Source organism: Oculina patagonica, chromosome 2 (assembly GCF_052425735.1).
Source record: "Oculina patagonica isolate OP01 chromosome 2, crgOcupat, whole genome shotgun sequence".
NCBI lineage: Eukaryota > Metazoa > Cnidaria > Anthozoa > Scleractinia > Oculinidae > Oculina > Oculina patagonica.
In genome coordinates, this window is record NC_135759.1 from 31,286,944 (window position 1) to 31,314,793 (window position 27,850).

At 37.9% G+C, this 27,850-nt stretch overlaps 1 protein-coding gene and 1 pseudogene across 3 annotated transcripts; both read right to left on the bottom strand.

Moving 5' to 3' along the window:
- Positions 1-724: 724 nt before the first annotated feature.
- On the bottom strand, positions 725-8,977 carry LOC144644120 (uncharacterized). Of its 2 annotated transcripts, XR_013569046.1 has the most exons (4): positions 7,672-8,977; positions 4,642-4,824; positions 1,134-2,483; positions 725-877 (listed from the first exon to the last, which is right to left on the bottom strand). XR_013569046.1 is itself a non-coding variant. In XM_078503541.1 (3 exons), exons 1-3 carry the CDS (start codon positions 8,672-8,674, stop codon positions 1,987-1,989), a joined length of 1,683 nt encoding a protein of 560 aa, XP_078359667.1. In that variant the 5' UTR covers positions 8,675-8,977; the 3' UTR covers positions 725-1,986. The 2 variants fall into 2 exon arrangements, 1 of the variants encoding a protein (XP_078359667.1); XM_078503541.1 differs by having other exon boundaries at positions 725-2,483.
- A 3,057-nt stretch (positions 8,978-12,034) lies between these two features.
- On the bottom strand, positions 12,035-26,631 carry LOC144642304 (uncharacterized; annotated as a pseudogene). Its single transcript, XR_013568719.1, has 19 exons — positions 26,569-26,631; positions 25,941-26,248; positions 25,258-25,447; positions 24,447-24,667; positions 23,983-24,130; positions 23,150-23,734; positions 21,716-22,173; positions 21,316-21,437; positions 19,918-20,870; positions 19,301-19,400; positions 18,819-18,978; positions 18,585-18,648; positions 18,015-18,081; positions 17,213-17,310; positions 16,758-16,884; positions 16,330-16,464; positions 15,115-15,472; positions 14,327-14,504; positions 12,035-12,199 (listed from the first exon to the last, which is right to left on the bottom strand). The product of XR_013568719.1 is annotated as an uncharacterized LOC144642304 (transcript).
- Positions 26,632-27,850: the final 1,219 nt, after the last annotated feature.

A 27,850-nucleotide genomic window follows, 5' to 3' on the forward strand; every position in this document is an offset into this window, starting at 1 on the left:
TCATTGCAGGCACAATATTGGCAAAACACTCATTAAGGCAATTTGCAGTTCGGTGAACTTTCCTCCGCATACTCAGTAAAAGAGTGCCTAAAAACGACACAGGAAAGATTGCGAAATGGATTCAAGGCACGTTTCCATTTAATACTGTAATTTAAACTTGGCTCTTTGGGCCAAAGCAGCCGTGACTTGTGAGCGATGAAAAACGGCTGTATTCGCAGGCTAATAGGTACATATTTCATCCAATAAGCTAAAAACCATGCAGGCATAACCTATCGATGACATGTACTAATGAGTTATCTTGAATCATTGCGTAATTTAAACTGAACAAATTCCCCTCACATAATTACATTGATAAAACGTAATGTAAAACAATCAAACCTTAATCTTTCAAACTCTAACGTAACCTGTGACAAAACAGAGCATGGGCAACCAACTTACAGGCATAGGCAAAATATGCGAGGTTCTAACACAAAATCCTCTGATTTGTTTTGACCAAGGGCTGGGTTTTAAAGCTAAAATGATAGTCACTTCAGGACATATAACAGCTGATATAAAATTGTGGAAACATGGCTTTTCAGCTCAGAACATTCCTGTTTGATGAGCCTCTCCGTCCTTCCGTAGAATAATTCAGCAGTCCAGTTACTCGTTATTGAAAAATTGTAAACCTCAAAGGGTAATTACAAACAGGAATCAACCAACATACAAGAAGCTGAGCAATAAAAGCTTTCGCTAAAAGTTCACTTTTAATGAAGGACTGTCAACAACAACTCTAGATTATAGATCTATTTTATATACAAAACTCGTAGAAATAGACAGCCTACCCTTAACCCCGAAACTCTCTTATTAGCAAGCGTCTAATAAAGCACTAAAGACCTGGCTAATCTAGGAAACGTTGCCGACGCAAATGTTTCCCAGTTTAGCCACGCAAGAAACATTTGTTGCGGAAACAAATTTTGCTTCACGGAAACAAAAATGTTTCTGCCTCAAGTCAAAAAAATTTTTGCTTCCCGGAGACAAAAATTTTGTTCCCGAAACATATGTTGCCCAGTTTAGCCACCATGGAAGCAATGTTGACTAGCTTGTGCGCATGCGTGACACTTTGTTCCAGGAACATTGTTTCCTAGTTTAGCCACCCGGGCAGCAAAACATTTTCCTTGCTTCCTGCTAATTTAGCCACCTAGGAAACATGCCAAGGAACAATGTTTCCGCAACAATGTTTCCTAGTTTCACGTAGTTTAGCCAGGCCTTAAGTAAAACAGTAAAGTACCTGCTAAACAGGCGGTTTTTATAACTCCATAAAAAGAATGAAACACACGTGGCCGGCCACGCGGGGTCGCAATAAGTACGGACATCAGAGTATTCATCGGATCGTCTTTCCTATTTCTTTCACTGTATAAACTGTAACTATTATTCTGTTAGATATTAATAAATAAAAATCATGCAATATATTTTTTGGATACCTATATACAATTGTGTACTGTATAAATTATATATATATTTGGAAATTTCCCACAAATAATATTATCCTAGGTTATTTTATATATATCAAATATGTATTCTACTTTCTTTGTATACATTGTTAAATTAATTTATTTATACGAAGAATTAATTATTTTATGATGAATGTGGTACTAAGGAACTGATTGTAGTCCGGCAGTAATAAAAATACTTGGTTACTATTGTGTTGGCAATAATATTTCAAAATAATAATAAAAAATCAAGGATCACGGATCACTACATAATTCCGCAGTAAAAAATAAACAAAAAATCATCATAGGCCTTTTTCGGTAGGTGCGTTCGGCCAAAGAACGCGTGTTCAAACGCAAACTGTCTTGCAGTTCACTTCAAACCTCATTGAGAGGCTTACGTCACTACATACATTGGCAAATTTCCAACAGTACTATCTGTACACTGTACATGTATTGATATACACTAATCTGTCCAGCAGAACCCCAGTATGTACTAATTATATAGATACTTTTGTATTCAAACGGTTTCTTCGCCTAAAGCCTCTCTTTCTTCCACAACTTCATTGACTCGTTGATCCATTTTAAGGCGCCATCTTAAATGGGATGGTAATGCTCTCTTACCCAAGTGGTCTCCTAAATCTGTCACCTCTCTCTCAAACTCTGCCAGTAACAGAGTAGGGTCGTTAATTTGTGAGTGATGAGTGACTAGGCCAACGTGGATCTGTCCGCCATGATTAGTGATAGAGATTGACAAACCACTTTCTGTCTTCCTAGGCGTCCAACTGGTCATCATCTTTGCCATTTTGCCATTCAGATACACTGGCATGTTAGGTCCTGGGATTTGTGTCACTGTACACGACACCTTGTTTATCAGATTGTTTATGAGCCGTCTCACGGTAGACAGAGGGAATAGTAGAAGACAAAGCTTGATGAAACCGTAGATGATAATGCTTTCAAGAGTAAAAGAAAACTTGTCTATTCTACGTCTTGTTTCCCACAATCGAGGCACAGCACCTAAATAAAAAATGGAAACTTTTAGCTGCCTGATTAGCCAAGTGAGCCTTATTGTGTAGTGTGGTTGTCAGTGCATGGGAATCTTGCCTTGTTTACATGGAAGTTCTGCCAGTCTCCCGCCTCCCCGGAAAGGGGGGGTGGGGGGTACTCCATATAATGGCAAAAACGGAGAAGCAAGGGGCACAACATGGGTATAGTAGTCGTTAAGCAAGTTCACTGAAACCTTCCACTTATGACTATGGATTTGTTACCCTAACCGTTGGAAACACCTTAGGTAGGAATTAAGTGCCACCCTTACGTGTCTAAAATTTCCTAAAAATTAAGAGGACCACACAAAACGAGGTGTATTCAATAGGGTATGCCATGTACACTGAATACTGGAGTGGTTTTTGGTTGACATGTCTAACCAGCTGTATGTAACTGTTTACGTAACTCCAGCCTAACCAGTGTGGTACTTAGGCTAACCTGAGTGCTATTTTGTATTAACTACATGAACTGAGTGTATTACCTGGTATAGGTGTCTCACTATTGTCTAACAACAAGAATTGAATAGCCATTCCGAACATTCTTTTTAGCAATCCCTGACTGGTACAATGTGCTATCTGTATTGTGATTGCTTTGCGTTTGATTTTAAGACAGTCATTAAAAGCTAGTCAATTGCAACCAATTTCCAATTGTAATTGTTGTTCCAGCTGCTATTTTTGAATCAGTTGTCGAAACAACCTTTACTGCATAACCTCTCAGCAGTTGGAGATGAAAATATAATAAATATTTCCTGCGTGTTTGATAGAGACCAAGGCAGTAATGACACCAATTTGTTTTTTTAACTTTTTATAAAGCTTGTGCCACTACTGATCAGTGAGATGAGAAACTCGGACAAGTTTAAATATATCTCCTTACATTATAGGCATGCAATGCATGCAAAGAACACAATGAGTGACAAAGGTCTGCATAGGTGGTGGTTTCATTGGTACAAAGCAAAGCAAAAACGAGCGGTGAAGTTTCATAAACAAGTGACTGTCTCCTCCCCATTCCAATCATGGCTTTGCCATGAGATTTCATTTGTTTTGCCCCAGCGAAACTGCCAGCTACACCGGCCAAATTGTTTCCCTTTACACGCATTGCGGGCCTATGGAACTTGGTGGTTGATTATTTATTTTTTTTATATTAGCATTCATGACACGTACATTGTATGTAAATCTTTCATCAGAAAGCATCTTGCCGGCAACCATAGGAAGAGAATTCTAAACTTGTTTCTCCAGCCAAGTACAGTACCGCTCAAATGTAAGTTGACAGTCCCTCGAGCCTCGATCCTCGAGTCTCAAGGCTCAAGGCTCGAGTCTCGAGGATCGAGTCTCGAGTCGAGAAAAATAATGAGCTTGTCGCTTGAATGATTCCTCGAGAATAAAATTGCTCAAGCGGGCCGCACTCTTGAGTGTTGTACTATGGTCGAAGCCAGAGTGTTATACATGTCAAAAACTAAAATACCATATTTATTCGATTAAGCGCCCTGGGCGCTTATTAAATTTTTGGACCTTGAGAGTGGGCGCTTATTCGAGGCTGGGCGCTTATTAAATTTTTACGATTTTCAGCAAATATTAAGTTTATATTTGTAACAAAACAATAAATAATAACAAAACGTGAAGATGTACTAAAGCAGAAATTTAATTGTTCACTGAAAGTTTCTGTACAATACTAAGAAAACTCGGTCATGGGGGAAGTCTTCTTAGTAGTACAATTTAGTCAATTTCAATAATCAATACTCCTTTTATGGACTTCAGTTTTTTTCTTGGGTGGGGGTGGGCACTTATTCGAGGCTGGGCGTTTATTAACTTTTCCTACCTTAAGGGTGGGCGCTTATTCGAGGTGGGCGCTTATTCGAGGTTGGGCGCTTAATCGAATAAATACGGTAGCATTTGTGGAGCTTTTGCAGTTTATAATGGATTTCAGGTCAAAATTATTTTAACATAGCTAGGTTTGTATGTTTCTTTGTTTAAGGATTATGTTAATAAAACTACAAAAATAGCCATTGTACAAGAGAAAGATGTTAAAAACTATTTTCACATGGTAACAGCAATTTCATAATGACAAATGGAATGAACACATCTCTAATAATAATTATCTAAAGGTAAAGAATCAACAAATTCAACCACTGTACCTTCTGTACCAACTGGAAGTTTGATAAATGCAAGCGAAAACTTATTGTCCAGCTGGAGCTTGGTGTGCTGAGGTCTGACATCAGTCCTTATACAGACTAGAATGTCATCAGGGTATTGTACATTGCATTTCTGGAGGAATGAGCGGATTGCACCGGCCACACAGGAAAGGAGAATAACATCCACTGAAATTACAATTTGAAAAGATTCCTTTATAACTGAGTGGTAGTGCTTTGCATTAAGTAAAATATAGTAAATAAATTGATAAAGGATGAAAGGAAGAAAGGAAGGAAGGCAGGGAGGGAGAAAGGAAAAAATGAATATACACACACAAATAAATGAATGAATGAATTAAAAAACAAATAGATAAATAAACAACTAAATAAATACCTAAAAATAATATAATTATAAGTATAAAACCAATGGACATACTGTACATGTATTTGTTATTTTCTCAGGATGTAAAAATTAGCTTTGTAGTCCAGAAGGAATAACTGGTTTACAGTGACATCCTTTTGGTGCACTTATATGCACCAATATGACTGTATCAACATTATCTTACTGAAACCATGATCACACAACTTGCAAAGTGGTCAGCAATGTTCTTGTAAAGCTTCAATTTGCATAAGAAAGCAACCTGACTGTCGAACAAGCTTAGCACCTGGAAATGTCAACAAGACCCACATGTCATGAGCCATTCAGTTTGTCTATATTGGTGTTAGAATTATCCTCTAGGTGAATATGTACTGTAATTGATTCATAAGCCTGCAACTCACTGGCACGGCTCATGTTCTCCAAAACCCAGATTTCAGTTGTTTATGTTGACGTTTTAAAAAAGATGACTTAGAAATTTTACAAAGATTTATAACACATGTGGTAGGCTATTGCACTGCTAATCTTCTCTTCTCTTTAAAGATGTTCTCATTTCTGAATCAACTATTAATATGCATATTGCAACAATCCCTCCAGCATAAACTGACCATTAATTTAAGTATCCAATGCATCTTGAAAACAATCAACATGATTGAGAAACTATCTGGTTAAAATTATTCAAAGCGGGAAACAATTTAATTGCACTTTAATGTGCAACTATGAAGTAGCTCATTGGTTGCCAGATTTTTCACATTAATTGTTATTAGTTTACACAGCTTCTAATCTATGCATGACCAGGTGAAGAATCCACTGGTTTAAAGCCCGCTTTGAAAGTTGTGGGATCATGGCTTGGAGAATGTGTGGTACCGGAATATATCCATACCTACCCTATCGAAGGCATGCACAAGATATGGATATTTTCAGGAACAACACAATTACGGGAAGTCACCTTCTCTCTACCCCTTTAGTGTTTTATGGAAAAAATTATTCAAAGTCCTAAATTTCACAAAACTGCTTCTATGATAATTATAAAATATTGAGTCTCCTGTCAAATCTCTGTAAATGTTTATCCGTCATCACGCCAATCACCAATAGAGTACTTTTACATGAGGTCACTGTGGAATACAGTGTTTCCAAGCAATGTAAAGTTGTTTTCTTATGCAAAACTCACCTATAGTTTGTTTGGGATAACACCAACCTAAATATTCATTTACTTGCAGTGAAAATGATCTATAGATGTATCTTAACACAATCCAAGGCACTAATTTTAGCAATTTTTTTCTGAACAAGATTTATCGACTATTGTATTAATTTAGTGATTTTCTGAAAATGTAAAAAAATAGCGATATCTTGTAAACCAGCTATATGTTTTTTGCTAAGATGGAAATACATGTTAATTTAAAATGTCAGAAAATGTATCCCCCCGCTTTTTTTAAAGAATTTTTCAAGCCGACTCTGTTTTTAATTGTTTTCTTTTGGGGTGTGGTGGTGGTGGGGGAAGTGGGGTGGGTACAGTACCAGTATTTATTCGATTACAAGTGCCCTGGGCACTTATAAAATTTTTGGACCTTGAAAGTGGGCACTTATCCGAGGTGGGCGCTTATTCAAGGTTGGTCACTTATTAACATTTTCACCATTTTCAGCAGGCAGTAAGTTTATTTTGCAACAAAACAATAAATTATGACAAAACGTGAAGCTGTGCTAAAGCAGAATTTTAACTGTTCATTGAAAGTTTCTGTAAAATACTAAGAAAACTCAGTCTTTGGGGAAGTCTCTCAGTAGTGCTTAGTCACTTTTCAATCTGTTTGTAACTAAGGTCAATCAACAAACTCTCTGTGTAATTTTTTTTTGGGGGTGGGAGGTGGGAGCTTTTTCAAGGCTGGGCACTTATTAACTCTTCCTACCTTCGGGGTGGGCGCTTATTCGAGATGGGTGCTTGATCCAGGTTGGGCGCTTAATCGAAAAACTACATTACTTAAATTTAACACTTATTAAATTTGGCCGACACAAATTTTAGCAAGTACTAACTTTAGCGATTTCAATTCCCAAAAAATTGCTAAAATTAGTAGCCACTAATAATAGTAACCTTAAGGTATATACAGCTGACAGGTATTTAATCTGTGTTTATTTATGTATTTATCTTATTGTCTGTATCATCAACTTAACCTTGTTTAGATGCCCGAGTATCAATTAAAAGTTTTTTTTGGCTACAACAATAAATGCTTTGATAATCCATAAAATAAAACTGCTTTCAAATTAATGATTACTTTTAATAGAGTGTCTCTGCATGCCATTTTGCATAGTAGAGGCCTTCCAAGGGGGGTAGCCGTGTCGCAATGTGGCATGTTTCTGAGAACCCGTGTCGCCTAGCTAACAGCGGTAAATGTCGCTGTTGTTTTTTACCCCATTGTTTTGCTGTTGCTTCGTGTCGCTGTTGCATTTCAGTGCTGTAATGATGTCGCTTGTCGCTTTTAAAATGTTCCATGTCGCCAGTTTTCAGGGTCAGGTCGCTTGTCGCTTTTACCCCTTGGAAGGCCTCATAGTATTATTCATTGTAGTTGATGATTTTCCTTATTCTTTTGTCTGCCTGACAATGCTTTGATAAATGCAAGGAGAAAGTACATTTTGATCAAACAATAGAAACAAATATTAAATATTACCTTTAGTGCGAGTAACATCCTTGATTCTCTTGACAGACTTGAAATCAATTGGCCCAGACCAGGAAACATGAAAAGATTCGTTTATAGACGTACTACCCTCACTATGATCAGTCGATAGGAAATCTTCTTGGCTTTTCATGAGCAGTCTTTTGAGAATAACAAGTGGTCCAGTGAAGCAAGCACAAAAATATGTGGCTAACCGTCCCAAGAGAAAGCAATGCCTCTTGAGATAAACGGTTTTATAATCGAGCGAGTCTAACACAATTCTCATGGAAGGAAATATATCCGCTATGCTCTCGTGCATTTGAAACAGCACTCCTGTATCCTCACTGTCATTGAATTTCGGAAACAAGACCACCCTCCATAATTTGTCAAGATCCTTGAAGTTTGACATTTCAGTGATTTCTTTCCAGTTATCGTGGAACGAAGACGAATTCCCTTTACTTTCAAGTACATAATTTCCTATGTTTGAATTGTCAAATTCCTTCCATCCATACCCGGTAAATACCCTCACGGGGGATTGTCTGAATTTCAATAATCGCAAATTTCCGTGCGACATTCCTTGCTGCAGTAGTTTGTTTCTGACAAAGTCTTGAACTTCGTCAATAGAAATCTTTCCCTCAAAAAGAAAGAAAATGTTGGACATTGGTGCTGTATTTGCACAACTCGTCTGTATCCACACTGCCTCCGATGCGGACATTTTGCTCAGTTTGCCATCTCGATGGCGCCGAATGCTGCAGTAAAGAATAAGCTTCCTCACGAAAAAACACAGTGGAACCACAAGAATCACTGTACATAGAAACAACGCGAAAAACACAATGTTGATAATCAGGATCGACGTAGATATAAAGAATCTCGCCAAGAAAACCGATTCCGTGGGGTGCGTGAGCCTTTTGCTCTTCGCGTGGGATCTGTTTTGAGCCAGTGTTTCATGTGGGGATGTCTGGTTCAAACGCTGATTATTTCTTGGAGATGCCCAGCATTTGTCGGGTGTAGAACACATAGTCTCTATGCCATAAACACGTGAATCTGTAGCTGACCTTGCCAATAATTTTTCACGCGAGCAAATCGCTCATCTCCTGTCGTCTTGTGCTCGTAAATCGCCATTTTTCTTTCGTTGCAAATCACAACCTTTTTGAGTGAAACGTACGGCCAAAGCATACCTTAAAATGACAAATAAACGCTGACATTTTCATTTCTTACTCGAGGCTGTTGTTACCTCATCGAATGGTCGATTCAAACGCTGATATTCTCGAATTATATTACGCTCTGTTTCTCGGGAAACGCCGCCATGTTTGTTTACTTTGCGCCCACTTACAACGAGATTTATGATTGGTTGGCTAACTATTACGCGACTTCTTATTGGTTGGCGATTTTTATCAAACACCCGGCGCGAAAAAAAGTCTAACTTTGCTCAGTGAAACAAGTTGACACCATGAGAAATTCTAAATTTATTCACTGTTATGAAGTGTCAAGTTTATGTGACATGAGGTGTCTCATATTTTTTTGACAATGCTTGCTTTTTATTACCTTACACCTGCTTAACGATTTTTTTTTCCGCGAAAACGAATTCATACATAAATTAAAAAAATAAAAATTAAAAAGATAGCAAAGAAATCATGACCACAGGAAATACCGCCCGAGACCGATATTGCTGTAAAATGATTGCAATAAAAAACAAAACAAAATAAACACGGAATACTAAATGAAAACCGAATGTAAAACGATTTGAATGGCAAAGCGTGAAGGCTCCTGCTTTTTCTTTCAAAATTTAAAATTAAGATAAACCTTTTTTGACACTTAGCATAATAATCACCAAACAGGTTCGCTCGCAGCTTGCGATATTAAATCAAATTGATTTATATTCCATTCGGTCTCATTCAAACCATATTTTCACGCATTTTTTTATACTTTTATTGCGTGGGTGAAACCAGGCTCCCATTCTCCAGTTTCAAAGTATGGAAATTAACTCAAGGAAATTCCATATCATATTTTCTTTTTTAAATACAAATATTATCTTTGAATACCGTACATTATTGATTAGAAATAATGCGTCAAGGGCCCATGTCAAGAAAATTCGTCCGTATTTGCACCCCTGGTAAAAGCATGATTAAGGTTTCATGTGTTATCTTGTTATTATTATTAGTTTCACCGCTCAGACTAGGAAAAAAAAACGAAAATATAAAGGAAAAGAAAAACGAAGAAATAGAAGCGTTATGAAATAATATAGGTTGGGACATCTGAAAACAATTGTAATATATTGGTGTAGATAAGCAAACTGTAGGGAGATAACACATAGTTATTTCCTCCCGCATGCAATAGCTTGGGAAAACCGCGGGTGTTAGCCGAGGCTTATACCGTGAAAGTCAAAGTGATTGACACTGGCATAGTGGCATTAAAACAGTGATGCGTGAAGAAAAATAGACTTCAAAAAAAGAAAGTGACAGGCTTTAGCGAAAAACTATATAAATGGTTACCCATTTAGTGGTAATGAGTTCCAGTCTTGATCCGGTTCTTAATTGCTTTTTTTGTAGAAAGAGCATTAAGCCAAGTCGTTAAAGAAACAGTGAACAAAGCAGCTCTTGAAAGTCCTTTTACCTGGTGTTCCGGCTTAATCTGGTGAAAATGCATTAAGGAATTACTGGCAAAAACATAATCCATCACGTCCATTTGACGTCGAACATGGCCTCTTTGGTCACAAAATGCTGCAAGCAACAACTGAAAAGCGTTTAGTTTACTGTTTACTAAATCTGAGGTTTAAAAAAGCTATCATTTATTTCCTGACATCCACCTCCAAAGTCGGTTTTGTGGTTTTATTGACATGTATATGACACAAACTCATTCTATTTTCCATGCAGTAAAAGTTAAACTGAAGAAAAAACATTTTACTAAATTTTTCGGTGAATATTTCATAGAAAAAAGATTGTGGTGTAAAGTCCGGCAGGACCGGTTACCGATCTCAGTGCCAAATTACTAAGCACTATTTCCTCAGAGCTGTTTTATCCTCTCCCCAAAAAGGGACGGCAGACTTTTTTACGATCAAACAAGAGGGCCTGACAATTTCGCCCTTAAAGAGATGAGCTCTCCAGTCTCTCAAGTAACGGCTACAAATCTTGCGCGACAAGGTTGCGAAACAAACTAATTAAAACACAAACATCATCCTTCTTAAACAAACAACAGGAAACGCGGCTTGAGATGGAAGCTTACATCAGTTCTAGAAGACCTGGATTTTGTTGTTGTTTTTGTTCTGTTCTCAAGCAGTTTTGCCGATTTCCAGGAGAAGATGATAGATGTGCCCTGCCGGGTTTTTGGGCTCAATATCAACCCATGCAAAAAAAAGACATTAGGATAAACCACAAATGCAAAGAACAAAAAGGGAAAAAAGGAAGGGGGGTTAAAGGTTGTTTTTTGTTTGATTTGGGGGAGAGGGGGAGAGGGCAGGGGAGCGGAAAGGCGGGGGGAAAAAGGGGGGGGGGGGGGGGGGGGGGGGGGGGGGGGGGGGGGGGGGGGAAAGTTGTTTCAGTTGTTTAATAATTCATATTCTACGAAGTCCTACGCCCTACCCACTCACCCGAAGAAAATTAATTCGTTTTAGAGACTGTCACATTAAGATTGCTTTTAATATCTTTTTTCAAATTTTTGATAATATTCATTAATATAACAAGATGGACAGGTAAAAACAGATTGATTGACGACTTTAATTCTCGATGCTCAGTGCACAGCACTGTTTGACATGACAGCCGGACTCAACATTAGATTGGCGAGTGTTTATGAATTAAGAATAAAAGCAATGTCATCTCAGCAGTGAATATTTGAGTGTTTAATTAGTGATGCAGTGATTTGCATTAATCGCATGGGATACCTCCCAAATTGGCCGTCGTTCCAGCCTTCTGATTGGCTCACTACGTTTTCCAATGTGAAATTTCCAGGGCTGTGAGTATTTCTCTGTTGTCATCCAAACCCTTAAAGTCTGCATTTGAAAGTAAAAATTGCCGTTATCTTGCCTTTATCCACACTTATCCAACAGGGGAGAAGGAACTAAGTTAGTAGGTATCCTATCCTTGACGATAAAAAAGTTTTATTCCTGGAAAGCTCAACAACGTTGTACCGTCGAAAAGTTGATTAGCTGGCCAATTAAACCCTTGTGCCACAGAGCTAATAAGGTTTTTTTTTATTCAGTTCGTTTGGTCCTGGTATCGATCATCCTACCAGGGGCCAAATTCCGCCGAGCTCATGATATTTGGTTGATTCCGGGAATGGCTGCTCTCTGGATTATCTATTTGAGCCGTTGGTCACGTCAGGTATTTGTCAACTTTATCTAGTAATTAAAACCAGAGCAGAAGTAACACGGTTAAAAGGCACTGAAAACCGGCTCAAGGTCATATAACGTGTCAGGGCTTAGTAGGTTTTTTCCCCTTTGTTGTTTTCTTCTTGCCCACTGGTTTTTGGTTCTTTTTCGGAGTGGTGTTGGGAACAACTGTTCGCTGCGGAGACCTGGGGCGGACGTTTGGTGGTGGAGAGCTAAAAGCTAGGAAAAAAAGAGGAAAGAAATGAGCATTTCATAAGTATAAGCAATTACCACGAGTTAAATTAAACTCATTACTTGCTTTTATGGCGGCAAGTGTTTTGAATACATTAACCGTGTATGAAGCCACAGCATCTAGACCACTTTCCAGACGTTTCCGGGCAGGAAATAAAGAAGACGTCTTCAAGAAAGCTATAGCCTAACTATTTGTATTTTATAGCAATCCGTTTTAACTTCAACTGCAGCACTTCATAGATACAAAAAATAATGAAAATTAATCTTTCTTGTGTAAACAACAAAACCAATATTAGGTGATAGTAATAGCGACAAAAAGGGACGAGAATCCACAAGTTAGCTAGAAATCCTCTTTAGTAGATTTGTTGTAATTACTTGATAGTACATGGACTTCCTGTTCGAATGAAAAAGGTTGTAATTTTTAAAATTGAAAATTGTACGGAGGATGTACGGAGATGTCATTTGTTTTACAAATAGAAAAGAAAGTTTTTCAAATTTCCGATGGTATTTAATTAAAAAGAACCGACAACAAAAGAAAGCAAATAAACTGGGTAAATAAGAAGATATATGATGTTTTTGATTAGTATAGGAAAGAGTTAGAAATTGGAAAATATTTTAGATACTTATTCTTCCATCATGATAACAGGTTTGATGAAAAATTGATTACAGTTTAAACGCTGGGCTAGGTCAGAAACGGCTCTATGTACAATACGTACATTGGTCTTGCACATTAATTGTATACGTTAATTAATATTTTTATAAAATCAAGTAAACCATGGAATGTTACTTTTCAGTGTCTCAAAGTACATTTCAAGCGTAAACATTTTTTATAACCATCGTATGGTAAAGCAGTTTCACCGGGCTCGAAATTTATCATATTGGCAGGTCACCTATCTCGCTTTGTGGTATTATTGTAATATCAGAGGAGGATAACTATTTGCTTTAATAAAAAAAGATAATAATATGTGAATTCATAATTTATATCTTTGCTAGCTATAGGCGGCTCCTGTTATATTCCAGACTCATTCAATCAAATAAACAAAAGTCATAGTGCGCAAGCTCTGATTGTTTTCAGTTTTTATTTTATTTTGTAATATCTGGTTTAAAATTGCGACTTTTATTAAAATGCACCGTTACTTTGTTTTCTTTCTCAGTAACTTAAATCAGGATTTATCAAAACATTTGTTTTGCAACATATTTAAAAATTATTCATTCTACTGCCTGATTACGAGGTGAAATATGAGACCACTTTAAAATTTTTAGTTTTTCTGTTGTTTGGAAACTAATTTCTAAACCAAAGTTTAATTTGAAATAATTTTATGATGTCACTTTAAAAACCGGCCGAAAAAAAATGTTTTCACCAGAGGCAAAATTGAGCACAAACCGAAATTTCCCTGCCCGCGGGAAAAAACCCAAACAAGCAAAAAATAAAAATTTGTATGAGTTATATATTGAAGAGCACACAAGCTCGCTCTTGCCAATAACTATCTTCTCATGGTAGGAGAGAAAATTTCTTCACCAAAATTGATGATATTTTAGCTTGCTTGGTAGATATCTAGTCTGAAGTCTCAATCGTCTTCTCGCAACAACTAGACTATCCCACTTAAACGATTTATTGCACTATTACTAGGTGTGTGGGAGAGAAACACGTGCTATTATTCAACAGATGCGCGCGTTGCCCATATATGGTCAAAATGTTAACGATATCGCCGTAAGATATCCTGCGATATCGTAGGTTGCGAGACTCGTTTTAAAGCGCGCATTACAGTTTTTCTATGTGCAAATTGTTTCTTGACATTTGTTGAATAATAAAACAATTATCCTGCTCAATCTTGCGGAATTCCAGTAAGACACTACCTCTCTGGAACCTCTATTTTCATTTGCCCCTGTAACACTACCTCTATTTTATTCAGGGATAGGAGGTTTCACCTTATCTATTGTTTTAAGAACCAATGAATTAACTCGTTCCGAGAGGTAGTGGGCGACCGGAATATCGTCTGATTTAGCCAACTCGGCCAACGGCCTCGTCGGCTAAGTATCAGGCGATATTCCGCGCGATTTCGCAGGATAACTGTTAATTATTACTGTATAACTGTTCACACTAGTTTTCTTTACCTGCTACAGGAAGATTATCTTTGAATTCGAATTGCACTTTCTTCTTGTTCCAGGCTGGAGTTCGTGACTGCTGAGCAGTTGATGATGGTGACCGCAGGCTTTTATCTTTAGGTGAAGGTGAAGCGCCCGCGGCCTTTCGTTTAGCGGTTGAATCTTCTTGAATCGGTTCTAGGAATTTCTGTGGGAAGATTCTCTTTTTTTCTTGTTTTTTTTTTTCTTTTTTTTTTTTTTCCCCCCGTTTAAAAAATTTTAAATTGGGGGGGCACAAAAGTATGGGGGAAGAAAAAAAAAATAGGAGAAATAACTGACATACTTGTGCAACTTCAAATCTGGTTCTTTTTTTTTTTTTTTGTCTGCCCCACACATTTTCAAATTGTGAATATTCAATGATGAGGATCCTATACTCATTAGATAAGGTGCAAGCAACAAAAGTCTTTCTTAAGATAACCCATAAATAAATTATTCACTAGATACTATAAAATAAACTTCAATGTCGCAGCTATACATGTGGCAAAACAGTCGCTGGTACTTTCCTGCTGTAGAGAATCAGGCAAAGGCAAATTACATATTTCAAGAGATACCCATTGATGCGGGTTGGGAGGCAGCTCTCCCATGGTCTCACATGAATGGCCGCACCCTTCAAGAGAACAATATATAAGAACAAACAACAGGAATAATGCCCCTAGCCACAAAAACAATAGCAAATGCTACACTAGAGGAAAAGTAGAATTACAAGCTTACGAGAGCTGCTAGATTGGGGCACGTTATTAGATTCACGTATGATTCACCTGTGGGGGTCCTAGGGGGGGTTATCGTACGTCTTGGCACTGCCCCTTTATAAGGCGGATTTGCCTTTGTTTGTTGCTCGATGGGAGGAAGCTTTCTTGGGTTTGCATCGGATTTTATACCAGTCAAACTTGGTTTTCGTGTTTCCTTCTTAACGTCATTAATTGCAGTTACGTTCTTGGTGTTTTTCGTGTTGCTGTTGGCAGCTATCGAGGAAGCTGCCATCTTTGCCTCGGTCACTGTCTGGACGGTATTCGCGATAGCCTGATCTTTTTGGTTCTCTTCTTTGCTCTCTTTCTTGTCTTTCGTATTATTGTTCGTAATTTTTGATTTGCCTTTTCCCTTCTTTTTGTCTTTTTCCTGTATTGAAACAAGGAACATTTTATTAGAAATAATAGCACCTCCATAGGCATGCCGTGGGCGCGAACGGAACTTGTTGATTTAGTAAGTACCGTATTTTCTCGATTAAACGCCGGGTTTTGAATAAACGCCGGGTCTTCAAGACGAAGTTGAAAATAGGCCCCTCAGGTATTTATTTAGGAGTAATAAGCTGTAGGCAATTAGCCTGATACAATTTTGTCAAAAATAACGAATAAAAACCATTGCCTAATGAAAATCGGGCCGAATAAACTGCAGAAGTCAAATAAACGCCGGGTCTACCAGGCCAAGTTTAAAATAAACGCCGGGGGCGTTTAATCGAGAAACTGCGGTATTCTTGCTGGCAAGTATGATCGACCTCAATCAACTTCAATTTATGCCCATGGATGGAGGCAAGTATGACTATCTCTTCAGAAAAGCGCTCGCAATTACAAGACTTTAGATGTATCCATTTGTTTGAAGAGGAACAGTTGCTTTAGAGCGAGCTTATTATATTATTCTCTACCTTTGCATTCAATGGGTAAATCTGTTTATCAGGCTCTTCAACTTTGGCCTTAAATGATATTTAGTCGTAGTTGTTGTCGATTTTGTTTTAAAAAATATCACTTTCTGACTTGAAATATATGCCAAGATATCTCACTATGGGTCTGTTGTTCAAAGGGTGGAAGCTGCTACCCACCAGAAAAATTCAATGCAGGATACATCACCAGGCAACAACCTATGCTATCCCCTGGGAAGGCCTTTATCTGGTAGGTAGCGTTGTATATCCTTTGATCAACCAGCAACCGGAACCTGATGTGTGATATATATATATAAAACCTTCTTGCTATCAAATTTACCTTCTCTTCTTCGATTTCAATGGCCTGATGTTCGTCAAACGGTGTCTGCAAAGAGCTTTTCCATTCCCAAGCAGCAAGAATCAGCTTCCGGACTTCAGGATTTAAAAGCACATAAAATAGGAAGAAGGCAAAACCCTGTTGACATAACATACAGCAATAAAATGTCCGTTTTCTTCAACATTCTCTGCGCATTCTCCATGCAATGAATTACATGATATATTTTATATACTGCAAGTACACAAATTATCGTTGATATGTGTTTTGATTATTATTTTATGTGAGGTAGACCCCATGGAACTAAATAATGTACTTAATACAATAGGAAAAAATATCTCTCTGGTAAGTATTTTTAGCCGCAATCTCCGAACCAAAGTGGTCCAAGTGCTTAAATTAAAGATGAACAGTAAAAGAACAGACCATTACTTTACCTGTAGTGCGTTAAATATTGTGAAAAAGGTATGGTAGATATCCAGATCGATGTTCAAGGACAGTGATCCCAGTAGCCAAGTTAGAATGACTGTAATTGTTATGCAAACAACTGTTTGTAGACCAGACCTGTTGGAGAAGTTATATCAGTGATTATAAAGAATTGTATAAAATGAAGAAAGATGTGTTTAACTATCTTTGTGTTGCATGGAAGAAAAAGATCTACCGCTACCTTCATAGATAAAATCTTTTTGACCGTGCTCTATTGGAACCAACCAACTGATTTTATTTTTCTATCCTACTGAAAAAAAGAACCGTTTTGGCTGGCCTGGTCCATTAAAGTATTCACCCGGCTAGAAATTTGATTGTTTAGTAGTAATTAAAACGGTTTGTGTTAAACAAAATTGCCCACAATATAGTTAAAAACAATCGAACATAGAACATAAAACATTCTTACTTGATGACACTTTTCTTGTTCTCGTTTTCCGCTGTGTCGCCGGACTTACGGTAAGAAATCAAAGCTTTCACCAGCAACACAACGAGTATTAGTTGTACCTGTAAAGAGGAGCAACACGTGTACCAATTCTTGATTTTATATTTTGTACTGTAGTACTTTTGGCTAAGAGATCAGATGTGGGCCAATCTCTACAGACCCTGGGATCAACGTTGAGTTGTGTCCAGGATTGAACGCTACTGAGACGCACGCTCTTTCTGATAGGCATCACAAAGTGTCCTCTGATAAAAGTTATAACAGGTGATTCTGTAAATATAAAGTAACAGGAAAATGGCCAAGAATTCTGGATTGGAATTTAAATGGCCAATTATTCAGTCAAATATGGAGTAGTTTTTAAACAATTTCTGCGTTCACTTCAATCCCGGACATAAGTTTAAGAGGTCGTTAATAGGAAGACGCCCCGTGTCCCCTTTTTGGCAACTGAAGTACTGAGTGGGAGCCTTTTTTTATCGGGAACCCTGGCAAGAAAACTATGCCGATACCATTCACCGCAGGTATATACTTTGTGTGGTTAACAGATTGGACCTAAAACAAAGAAAATTACGCAAAGAAAAAGTAGGGAGGATACACCAGTTCAAACACGAAACACATCAGGCTGTATGCTATGACTATATCCCTGGGATTGATGTTTTACTGCCACCAGGACGCAGTTGAGTTCAGTAGCAATGATGATGATCGAAGGGTTAATGAAAATGAAAAACATTACAGATCTATTGAAAGGAACTAGTGCTAGGTATCTACTCACCATTCCTAACGTAATAATGGGTGTTGCCACGGACCAACTTAAAGTGTCGGTGAATGAGATCCAGCAGCTAGGGTAGGTAATAAGAAAGACAAATTTTGCACCGCCACCAACAGCCATTACACAACAACAAAACAAAAAACTAAAATGGTAGAATATTGTTGAAAATGACTTGTATGTTCGAAGAGAATAATTGAGAGGTAATGGGATTGATAACGATATTCCTAACAAGTAATTTTGGATGAACAGACAAGAATAACAAAAGTAGATTTTTATACAAACTAAACATTAATCTGCGTAATTAATAAATCTGGCAATAAACGACGCTGAAAAATATGCAATACAAAAATACAATATTTTTTTGCAACAAAATTGGGCAATTCGTTCGTTCGTCTGTGGCCAAGTGTCTGTCTGTCTGTCTGTTTGTCTGTCCGTCAGTATGTCTCTCTGTCCGTCCGTCCGTCAGTCAGACTGTCTGTCTGTATGTTTTTTTTCACCGAGTATTTATAAGTGGTTTTTTATTTATATCAATGTACTATCGTAACGTGCCTAAATGACCAAAAGCTAACTTACTGTGGATGTTCTTTGTACGACTCATACTTGGAGACAAGAATAAGCACAGCAAAAAGCGGTAAACCTGTACAAAATAAGGCAGCAAAATATACTTCATGGTGCATGTAAACTATAATGTAGCTTACTATGATAATTTATAATGTAAATATTACTTCGTTAATCTTGACACCTTTATTATTTTTCAATTATTCATGCTTTACATCGCAAAAACTCAGTGTCAATAACTCCACTCACCCCATGCACCTCCGTAATATAGTTTCATTATCATTTTCCGCTTCACCTCGCTTTCACGCTTCCTGGTAAAGGAGAACAGGTAAAGAGCCTGGACAATGAGCCAACATAGGGTGACGAGAGAGAGGTAGTTCATGGCAATGGCCACAACAGCACAGGCAATCTGAAAAGAACAAGATTAGTAGAAAAACGTTGGACACTTAAAATGATCTAAAAAATCATTGTCCTATCAAATCACAAATACCTCGTCACATGCACGTACTTCACACCGAGAAAACTCCCGTTAATAGTGTTCTATATAAAAAAGAATGTAAAAAACACAGGGGAAAACATTCATACTAAAATCCTGTTAGTTGTTATTGTTCAGTTTCTTTTTTAAAGTAATACCCGATCGTAAGTTGTCCATATTTACTTGGTGTTTGTTGACTTTTGTTATTTTAAAAATAATTAGAAACTATAGTTATACAACATTTTTAAACACCTACTGTATCATCTCTAGCATCTGCTCCGGCAAGGAATAAAAGCTGTGATGCTAACACACAAAACGCTTGACTCATTTGCATATCTCGTTCAAATCGCCTGTCCCTGAATAGAGCAAATGATTTAAAATTTGATTAACGAATGGTTGCTTTTGATATTACTATATAATCTATTGTAACACAGTACCCTAAAGGAAAGCTATCGAGGTCTGGGAAATGCAGCATTTTTTACTTTCATTTTGCGTTTAGTCTTCTAAAGACGGTCATTCGGTATACTGCAGCTCATCTGAAGATATGAAAGAAATCCTTGATAAACCTTTCCTAGAACCTTCAAGGAGTTTTGTGGGGGATGAACAAATACCACATTCTATCGTTAATTAACCTTCAGTTAACTTGTTGTGCGAAAAAGAAATCCACTGGATCAACCCCGTCATTTCTGCTGTTGTTGTTGTTGTTGTTGCTTTTTTAAAATTTTGGAATGCCAAATGCCAACCAGGTTGAAACGTTCATAAATGAATTTGATAAATGGTTCAACGTTCTTCAAGTAACTTCCTATTGATTCATTCTTATAACTTACACAACAAACAAAGAAACAAACGAAGGATGTCCGTACAGTTGATTACCTTATTTCATTATTTTTGTCACGTTGCTCCTTTTCCTTGCCGGATAGCTTTTCTTCGGTTTCACCTTTCAGGATTAAGTATGTGAAGCAAGGACACATGGCTGCCATGACCTTACGCCTTGTGACTTTTGTTTTCATCCTTAGTATGAAACTAACTTTTTCATTCTCGTTATTTCTTACTTCAGTTTCGTTCTTTTCAAGGTCAGTTTGTTCCAATTCGTCTTCAATCTTTGAAGTCGTCTTCGTACCTTGTTGTTAGATAAGGATGGCTGCCATTGAAAGCAACAAATTGTCTGTTTTTCTGATTCGCTATCGATGGCTTGCAACCCTTTTGCATGTTGTGTTGAATCTCCATCATGTTTCTCGCCGCTTGAAACCTTTCCTTTTTGAATTGCTTTCGACGTAACAACAGATACTGAGACACTTGTACTTGTAACCTGCCGTTTGAACTGCGGTCCCTTGACACCAGAGATGCTTCCCTCATTTCTTGGTGTTTCTGATGTCACTGTTTGTTCTATAAATGTGTCTTCTCTCTGTAAGTCATAAATCATCGAAGAAACCAAACTACTGTGACGCGAGAATTTCCTTTGCCGATCTTCATTGATTTCGGCAACGTGGCAGTTGCCTTGCTCTGTATCATTTCCACTTTTGCATTTCTTTGTTCCCGTTCTATCGTGTGTCCTCTTCTCAGTGACATAAATTGTACGCGTTCTTTCTTTCTTAAGAAGCTCGGTCTTTGCACCTGTGTCATTTGTTGATGTTCCACAAGTTGATTCCATTTCAGAGTCCTCTAATAAAGGAGTGAGGCTAGAACGATTTTGAATGCCTCGCTGATTTTTATCATCGTCTCCTTCAAACGCCTTGTTATCTGCCGAATTATTGTTTTTCGCCTCCTCTTTCTTCTTTCTCTTTTTTATCTTTGTTGAGCCTTTAATTTGAAATTCTTTTGCGCATCTACAATATAAAGGAAAAACGATCACTTGTTACATTAATTAGCAAGGTGAACGCCCCCGCCTCTTAGACTTCTAATAGAAAACGAAACGATACTACTTTTAGGTTGAGGATCACAATTAAACGCTAGATTTAACTCTTCTGGACACCCGTAGAATCATAATTCGTACAGCTCTAGAGCAAGCTATAAATATATAAATATAAAAAGAAAACCAATAAGTGATTTGTCATATTTAGGGGAAGATTTGCCAGATTAATACTTAAAAAGTTACCTTGTTCACAACCCTCCACATCAATAAATATTGTTCGTATTTTAACATATAAATGAAAAAATTCAAGTTATCCAGGTGCCGTTACATATTTGCAGGTACAGTGCCAAATTATGATCCACGCCAAAACGTTCACGCTTTGAAGCTGCTCTTTTCTTCCAAGTAAACACAATACTTACGACAGTGTAACAACAGCTGCTACTGTTGCTGTTGTGCCGATGGTTGCTACTGCCGCTCCAGCGTAAACCTTCTTAGGAATCGGAAAGGTAGTGTCGTTTTTCTTTGAGTTTTTGGGGTTGTTCTAGTAAGAGAAGCAATCTATTAAATAATGCATTGACATTAATCATTCATAGAACAAACAGGTTGATTAGTGTTAAAGTTAATGAAAAAACCTTTCTGGAGTTTTTGCTAAAAGCACGTCAACCACGCGAGAAAGGAGCGGGTCGTGGGCGAGCTACTTTTTATTTCTTCATGTGGAGTACTCTCAAGAAGCAATTCTGCTTCTTTTTTAAAGACATATAAACATGTCACAGCATATTTATGATGGAATATAAAACAAACCTCTTCTTCTATCGTGACATTTGTTCTGATAAAATCCTTGAAGAGCGTCAAATTGAACGTATTCGTCTTGTTAACTCCTTCGACTGAAACATAGAACCATCTACTGGAGCATGTTTTGACATAAATGATAAATCCTTTTTCGGCGAATTCGTCGTAAGACACAAAACGAGGCTTGGTGCAACCTCCGGTGGTAGTAACATTACAAAAAGCACTACTTTCAAGCTCATCCAATTGCCAAAGACGATCAGTATCAACATGGTTGTTGCTTTCACGCGGTGCACAGGATCCAAGGTTAAAGAGGCTATTTCGTGGATTCCTGTCGTTCGTCGAAGCTGAGATCTCAGTCATTCCACGAGTTGTTTGCAGAAATACGGTTTTAATCCCTGTTTTGTTCATTAAGTCGTATTTATAATAGTTTATCGAATTTTGCTTCACACTGGACATCACCTCTCTTTCTTCCTCCAGCACTGCGGGTTCTTGGAAATCATGGAAGAGAAAGAAAAGATGTAGTTGTACGTTACAGAAATGGCTCTGTCATTTGGTAGAAAGCTTAAAGGTGTTCTCACACAAAGGGAAATGTTGCAGGGACACGTCCCAGCTACATGTAGCAGAGACAAAATCGCAATGTGTAGAGAATCACAACTTGTACACACACAATAAAAAGAGGCAGCGACATCTTGCAGCGACACGTGCCCTGAAAAGTATCAGCACACAGCGGGACACGCTGCAGCATGTCCCCTCCACATTGTTTTGTGTGTGTACAGGTTACATGTCACTGCGGCATGTCCCTCCTTCGTCTATGGAGACCCTAAAATGGAATGCATGTTAGCTAAGGACATGCTTGACCAGTTTAGGTAATGAAACGTTTACGGGAAACTTATAGTTCAAACTGTAAACAATGATTCCTGCATGTAAGTCTGGAAATGCATGAAAACCTTAATCCATGCATATCTCTAATATAACTGAATCCATCACTCACAAACGCGAGTCTTTTGTTTGGCGGAGCAGCATTTGACAAGTCAGTTTCGCCTTCGATCATCTCTAATTTTACCTCTGGAATGACTATAAAGGCCAGATCTTTTTTTCGACGACACCGACCCTTATCCCATTCTTAAAGTGTTTCTTTTTTTTTTTTTTGATTTTTTGGTAAAAGTTTTTCCAAGGGAAAAAAAAAAAAAATTAAGTTTTGTGAGGATAACATTTCCTGACACTGTAATTTTAAAGATAACAAAGCGTTCACGCTGGAGTTAAAAAAAAAAACGAAATAACGTAAGACAGAACATATCACAGCACAGCACAGTACTAAATAGCATAGTATAGAATTACACGGCACGGCATGGCATGACAGGGCATGACATGACATGGTGTGGTATGACATGGCAAGGCATGGCAGGGTATGACACGGCATAATATTCCTAAAACGAGACAATAAATGCAATGAAATTCACTCACCATAACACGAGGCCTCCCGAATATTTTCTACCATAGCATTTACTTCCGAAAACGACTGTGAAGAGACCACATGATCAGCGTCAGGATCACTGGCGATAACATTCAGCTCATTTGTGTTTATTCTTGGACCAATTCCTATAACAAAGATGCTAACTCCCTCACGCCGAAGCACCTTAGAAGGCTCGATGACGGAGGCCGTCCCTTTGCCCGCTCTTCCGTCAGTAAGAAGAACAAGCACTCTCGGAACACCCAATTCTATAGGTCTGACACCGTTATCAGGGTTATCAAACAGGTTTGTATGGGCCTCCAAGAGGGCTAAGTCAGTGCGTGTACCACCACCCGCTTCGTATGGTATCGCTCCAATTGCATTAAGGACGTCTTGCTTCTTGACATAAGTGTTAAAACTAAACACTATCTTTGAGACATGGTGGTATATGATGAGAGCCACTCGAGTGCCATGAGGATATCCAATGTTGAAATATTCGCAAACCCTTATGACGAACTGGAGTCCAAGTTGAAAGTTTTTTGCCTTGACGCTCATAGAAGAATCCAATACGAAGACCAGGTCGATTGGATTTTGACAATCTGTGGGAACATGGAAGGTGGTAAGTGAGCCTTATTTTAGCCAACTGCTCGGACTGACTTATATTCACTATAAATTGTACAACGTCTTCTAAGAATCGACGAGCCGGAGGAACACTGAGTTGCAGAGCAGTTTGTCTCAAGAAGTTATAGTTGCATGTGCAATGTGCTGAAAGTATACGCTGTTTCTAAATGTCGCACATGTCAGTTGCGACTGCTATCAAAATTTAATGTTAAATATAATTCATTACCAAGACAGCATGTGATTGGTAAAGATCCAGGACATCCTGCTGCAGAATATTCACCCTTACAGCTTGTCACCAATTTACACCTTCCTTTTCTTTTGCCAACTAAACAGCTTGGACCTTTCCCTTCTGACGGACATGGAAGTCCAAGTACCTGTTAATAACACGATTAACATACACAATGCAGACTTGGATTAAAGATTGTGCTGATGCAAAATATATAACCGTTTTGCAGTTTATTTCGTATTTTATACTTTTGGTATACAAGTCGATAATGCTGATATTGGGTGGCGGCACTGATAAATTTTTCAAGTTTCAGTGGCAATGGTCATGAAAAAATGGTAGCTATCTTAATGTTCCTATCTTTGCCCATTTTGTACCACTGAGATACAAAAAATTACCACAAATTCTTGTTTTTAAGGAAAAAGAATCATTCGTGAATGTCTTAAAAAAGAAACGGTTAATTTTACCTCAAGCGTATGTCGCCAGTATTGGAACAATTTTTCGATCCCAGCTGCACCTTGCTGAATATTGACAGATAATTGCGCGAAGCCGTATTCAGTTCCATTGCAGAAGTTCCCTAAGTTCCCAGTGGGCGAGCTGCTGTTGTCAGCTGAGCTATATCCATTCGTCCATAACCAAGCGGCAACCTTAAATCCCACGGAAGGCAACGCCACTCTCTCCGGCTGGCCTGTAAAGTGGATTATATAGGAATACTTTGTCCAAAAAGACGAACGAAAAAATTGCAAAAAGTTATCGTGGTGTCAAAAAAAAAACGCACAGCTATAAGCCTTTTTATTGGGTTGCTGTGCGAAAGCTAGACCAATGAAAGACGAAAAATGGAGGGGTGTGTCGGTTGCTAACAATGCAGGATATGGTAGTAACATTTCGGCGAAAAGGCAAAATATTAAATAAAAGGTAACAAAGTTAGACAGACTGTTCTTAATGGTTCTATCAAGTATGCCAAACAGAGACAGGTGTCAAATAAAATCTCTTAACATTGATTTGAAGCGACGAGGAATGGACATGGTCGAAAAACAATCAGACCACGTTTAGACCGATTAGTATAGAATTATTACTGCTTACTGTTCGAAAATCCTTCTTTTCAATCGCAAATGATGTTTTATGATTCAGTTGATGAATATTTCATCGATACTTTTAGGTTTTAAAATTTAAAAGATGCAGCCATACTCAGACCAAAAACGACACGCCTGAACAAGGTTATGCCTTTCATTGTTCTGTTTCAACCAGACAAAAAAAGATATTTAGATGGATACTTACGGATAATTTTGCTATTGACCGAAGATTTTGCAAGACGGTACATGTGTTTTCCAACCAGAGGCAGAAATCCCCGACTGATGTATTTGCGTGCATCAGTCTTTTTAGTATTTCCCAAGTTTTCCTTTCCTATATATTCCTGTCCGTTAGAGCTCTCCTCAGAAACATTCATTCCAGTTGTTTGGTATAAGATCTGTGTGAAGACAGAATGTGTAAGTTGTCAATTTATATGTGGTAAAAAGTAATTATCAAAGTTCAACATTATGCTTAAGTGTGCCACACGGCCTCAAACAGAGTATGACACCACATAAACTAAATGTAACATTAGTTAACGTGGAGCATGAACCAAGCCATGCTTGTTTCTCAGAATAAAGAATAGACCTTTAAACAGAAAGGAAACTGTAATGTAAATATACGGGAACTTTGCATAGGTATTTTCGAAACCTTGCATATTTGTTTCACGACATGCAGTGGTTGATACTTGATAATGTTCATTATAAACAATAGGAACTTATAAGGAAAAAAAGGCAACCAAAATAAACTAATAAACAGCTGAGTTCTTTTAATTAATGTAATATGGACAAATTTGGAAACGTCATGTTCTCAGCTTCATCGTGACATGTCTTTTGGAAAAACCAAAGTTATGTCTGCGCAGAAAGCAGCTATTAGATTCCATTTAAACTCACTTGGGCTGTAAATGCTGCTATTTCTTGTCTGCTCGTGATCCCAGCCTCACTCAGTGCTTGCATGTAAAATGGATATAATGCCCTTGTCCTTGTTGTATCCCCAACCATCTTTAGATAAGATTCCAGAGAAACATTGATGTTTTGCGGGATGTTGGGAACTATTGTGCTATCCAAAATACAGCAAACAGTGTTTGGGTCCGTGAGGGTTGAATTTCTTAAGGTGGCCCCTGGGCAGTCTCTAGCCTCCATGTAGTAACCACGGAAATATGGAGAGTACTTTGAGTAACACTTTAGGCAGTTCGCCTTTTCTGAAGCGAAAAAGAAGAAAACAATTTCGAGTAGCGCTTCACCTTTTATTGGCAACAACAGCACGCATTCCTAATTTCCATTTGGCTCATCGACCCGACATAAGTTTTTTGCGGAATTTAGTTTGTAAATGGCATAGTCGTCGAGAATATTGAAAATTAAAATGTTTCTTACTGTCTAGCGAACCATCGCCTAAGCATCATCTTCTCGTTTCCTTTTGCGTTTTATTATTATGTCAACCGTTTTGTGCCAGTTTTCGTCCTGTTTGTCAAATTTGAATATACCTATCATAAAACGTTAGAAATATGTCTCTAGTGCTTACCTTGCAAAAGGAACAGTACAATGAAAAGAATGGTTCTCGTCGCCATTTTCACCAGACAATTGCTTCAACCTTGAACTGTTTGTGAGACATGTGAGAGAAAACCCACATAAAAGACATCTGAGAAAGTGTCCAACAAAGGTCGATTGTAAGAACGCAAACAGCAAAAGCAAACACAGACTGATATTATCTATTTGATTTTCCCTTAAATCAAAAGACCTTGAAAGAATCATCACCTGACACTCCACTGCAATTCTTATTTTGTGACCGATCTCACCAATAAAAGTAAATATGGCGACCATACTGATGATAACTTCAAGGCCTTTCTGCTTGAACAACAAGGCATTTTTATGGCAGACGGTTCATGCTATTAAAAAAATATGTAGCATGCAATGTGAAAAAATACTAAAATTCAATAAAGTGGCCTCTGTCACAGCTACATACAATGCAACTCAGCGGTAAAGTTATGAAAAGTATAGTAAGAGTTTTATTTTTTAGGCTAATCCCTTGAGCCTTTAGGCAAACAAGTCATAACAATTTCTAATTTTGCTGTCTCAATCAGAGCACAGAGGGTGACGTATTTTACTGATTAACATAACAAAGGTGTACATATTCAGTGTGGGTGAATTTAAGATAGATTAAAATTCTAACTTGGCTCCGAGGCTTGGGGAAAAAACCCAAAAGATATCACGTCGAGGTTCAGGGATGAACAAATCATTTCTTTTGTTTTATTCCCCCAAGCCTCGCATCCAAGTTAGAATATTTATATATCGGAATTGGCCTATTCCTGCTACGCTTCAAATATTAAACGAGCCTTGAGTATGTTGTTGAGTTTCTTGCATACTTTCTCAAACAGTGTTAGGTGTGTCGATTCTTTTCCCTACATTGTGCAGGGATTGTGTAGGACCGCCATTCAGCAGTTGTTTATCCTCTGCCATTTCTCCTACATACCTGTGGCTGTATGTAACTTTTCCAATATAAATTGGTAATCACAGTTATTAAAGATACTAGTGAGTGAAACATTGCAAAAACTTACTTAAACTTTCATTTTACTGTTTAAATTCAGTTTCTAGGAGAGCTTCCACTGCTTGAAATGTTGTTTTTTTTTTAACCTCCATTTGTAGGTTTGGGTAGCTGTGGAGCGTACATTTTCAGTCCAGCTACAGACAAGCCATCTGTCAGAACAATGTGATAGTATCGCAATACCATAAGTTCGAATGTATCCACAGTTCGCCTCGGATTTTTTCGATAAAACGGAGTTGCTCTGTTACCGCGATAGTTCCAT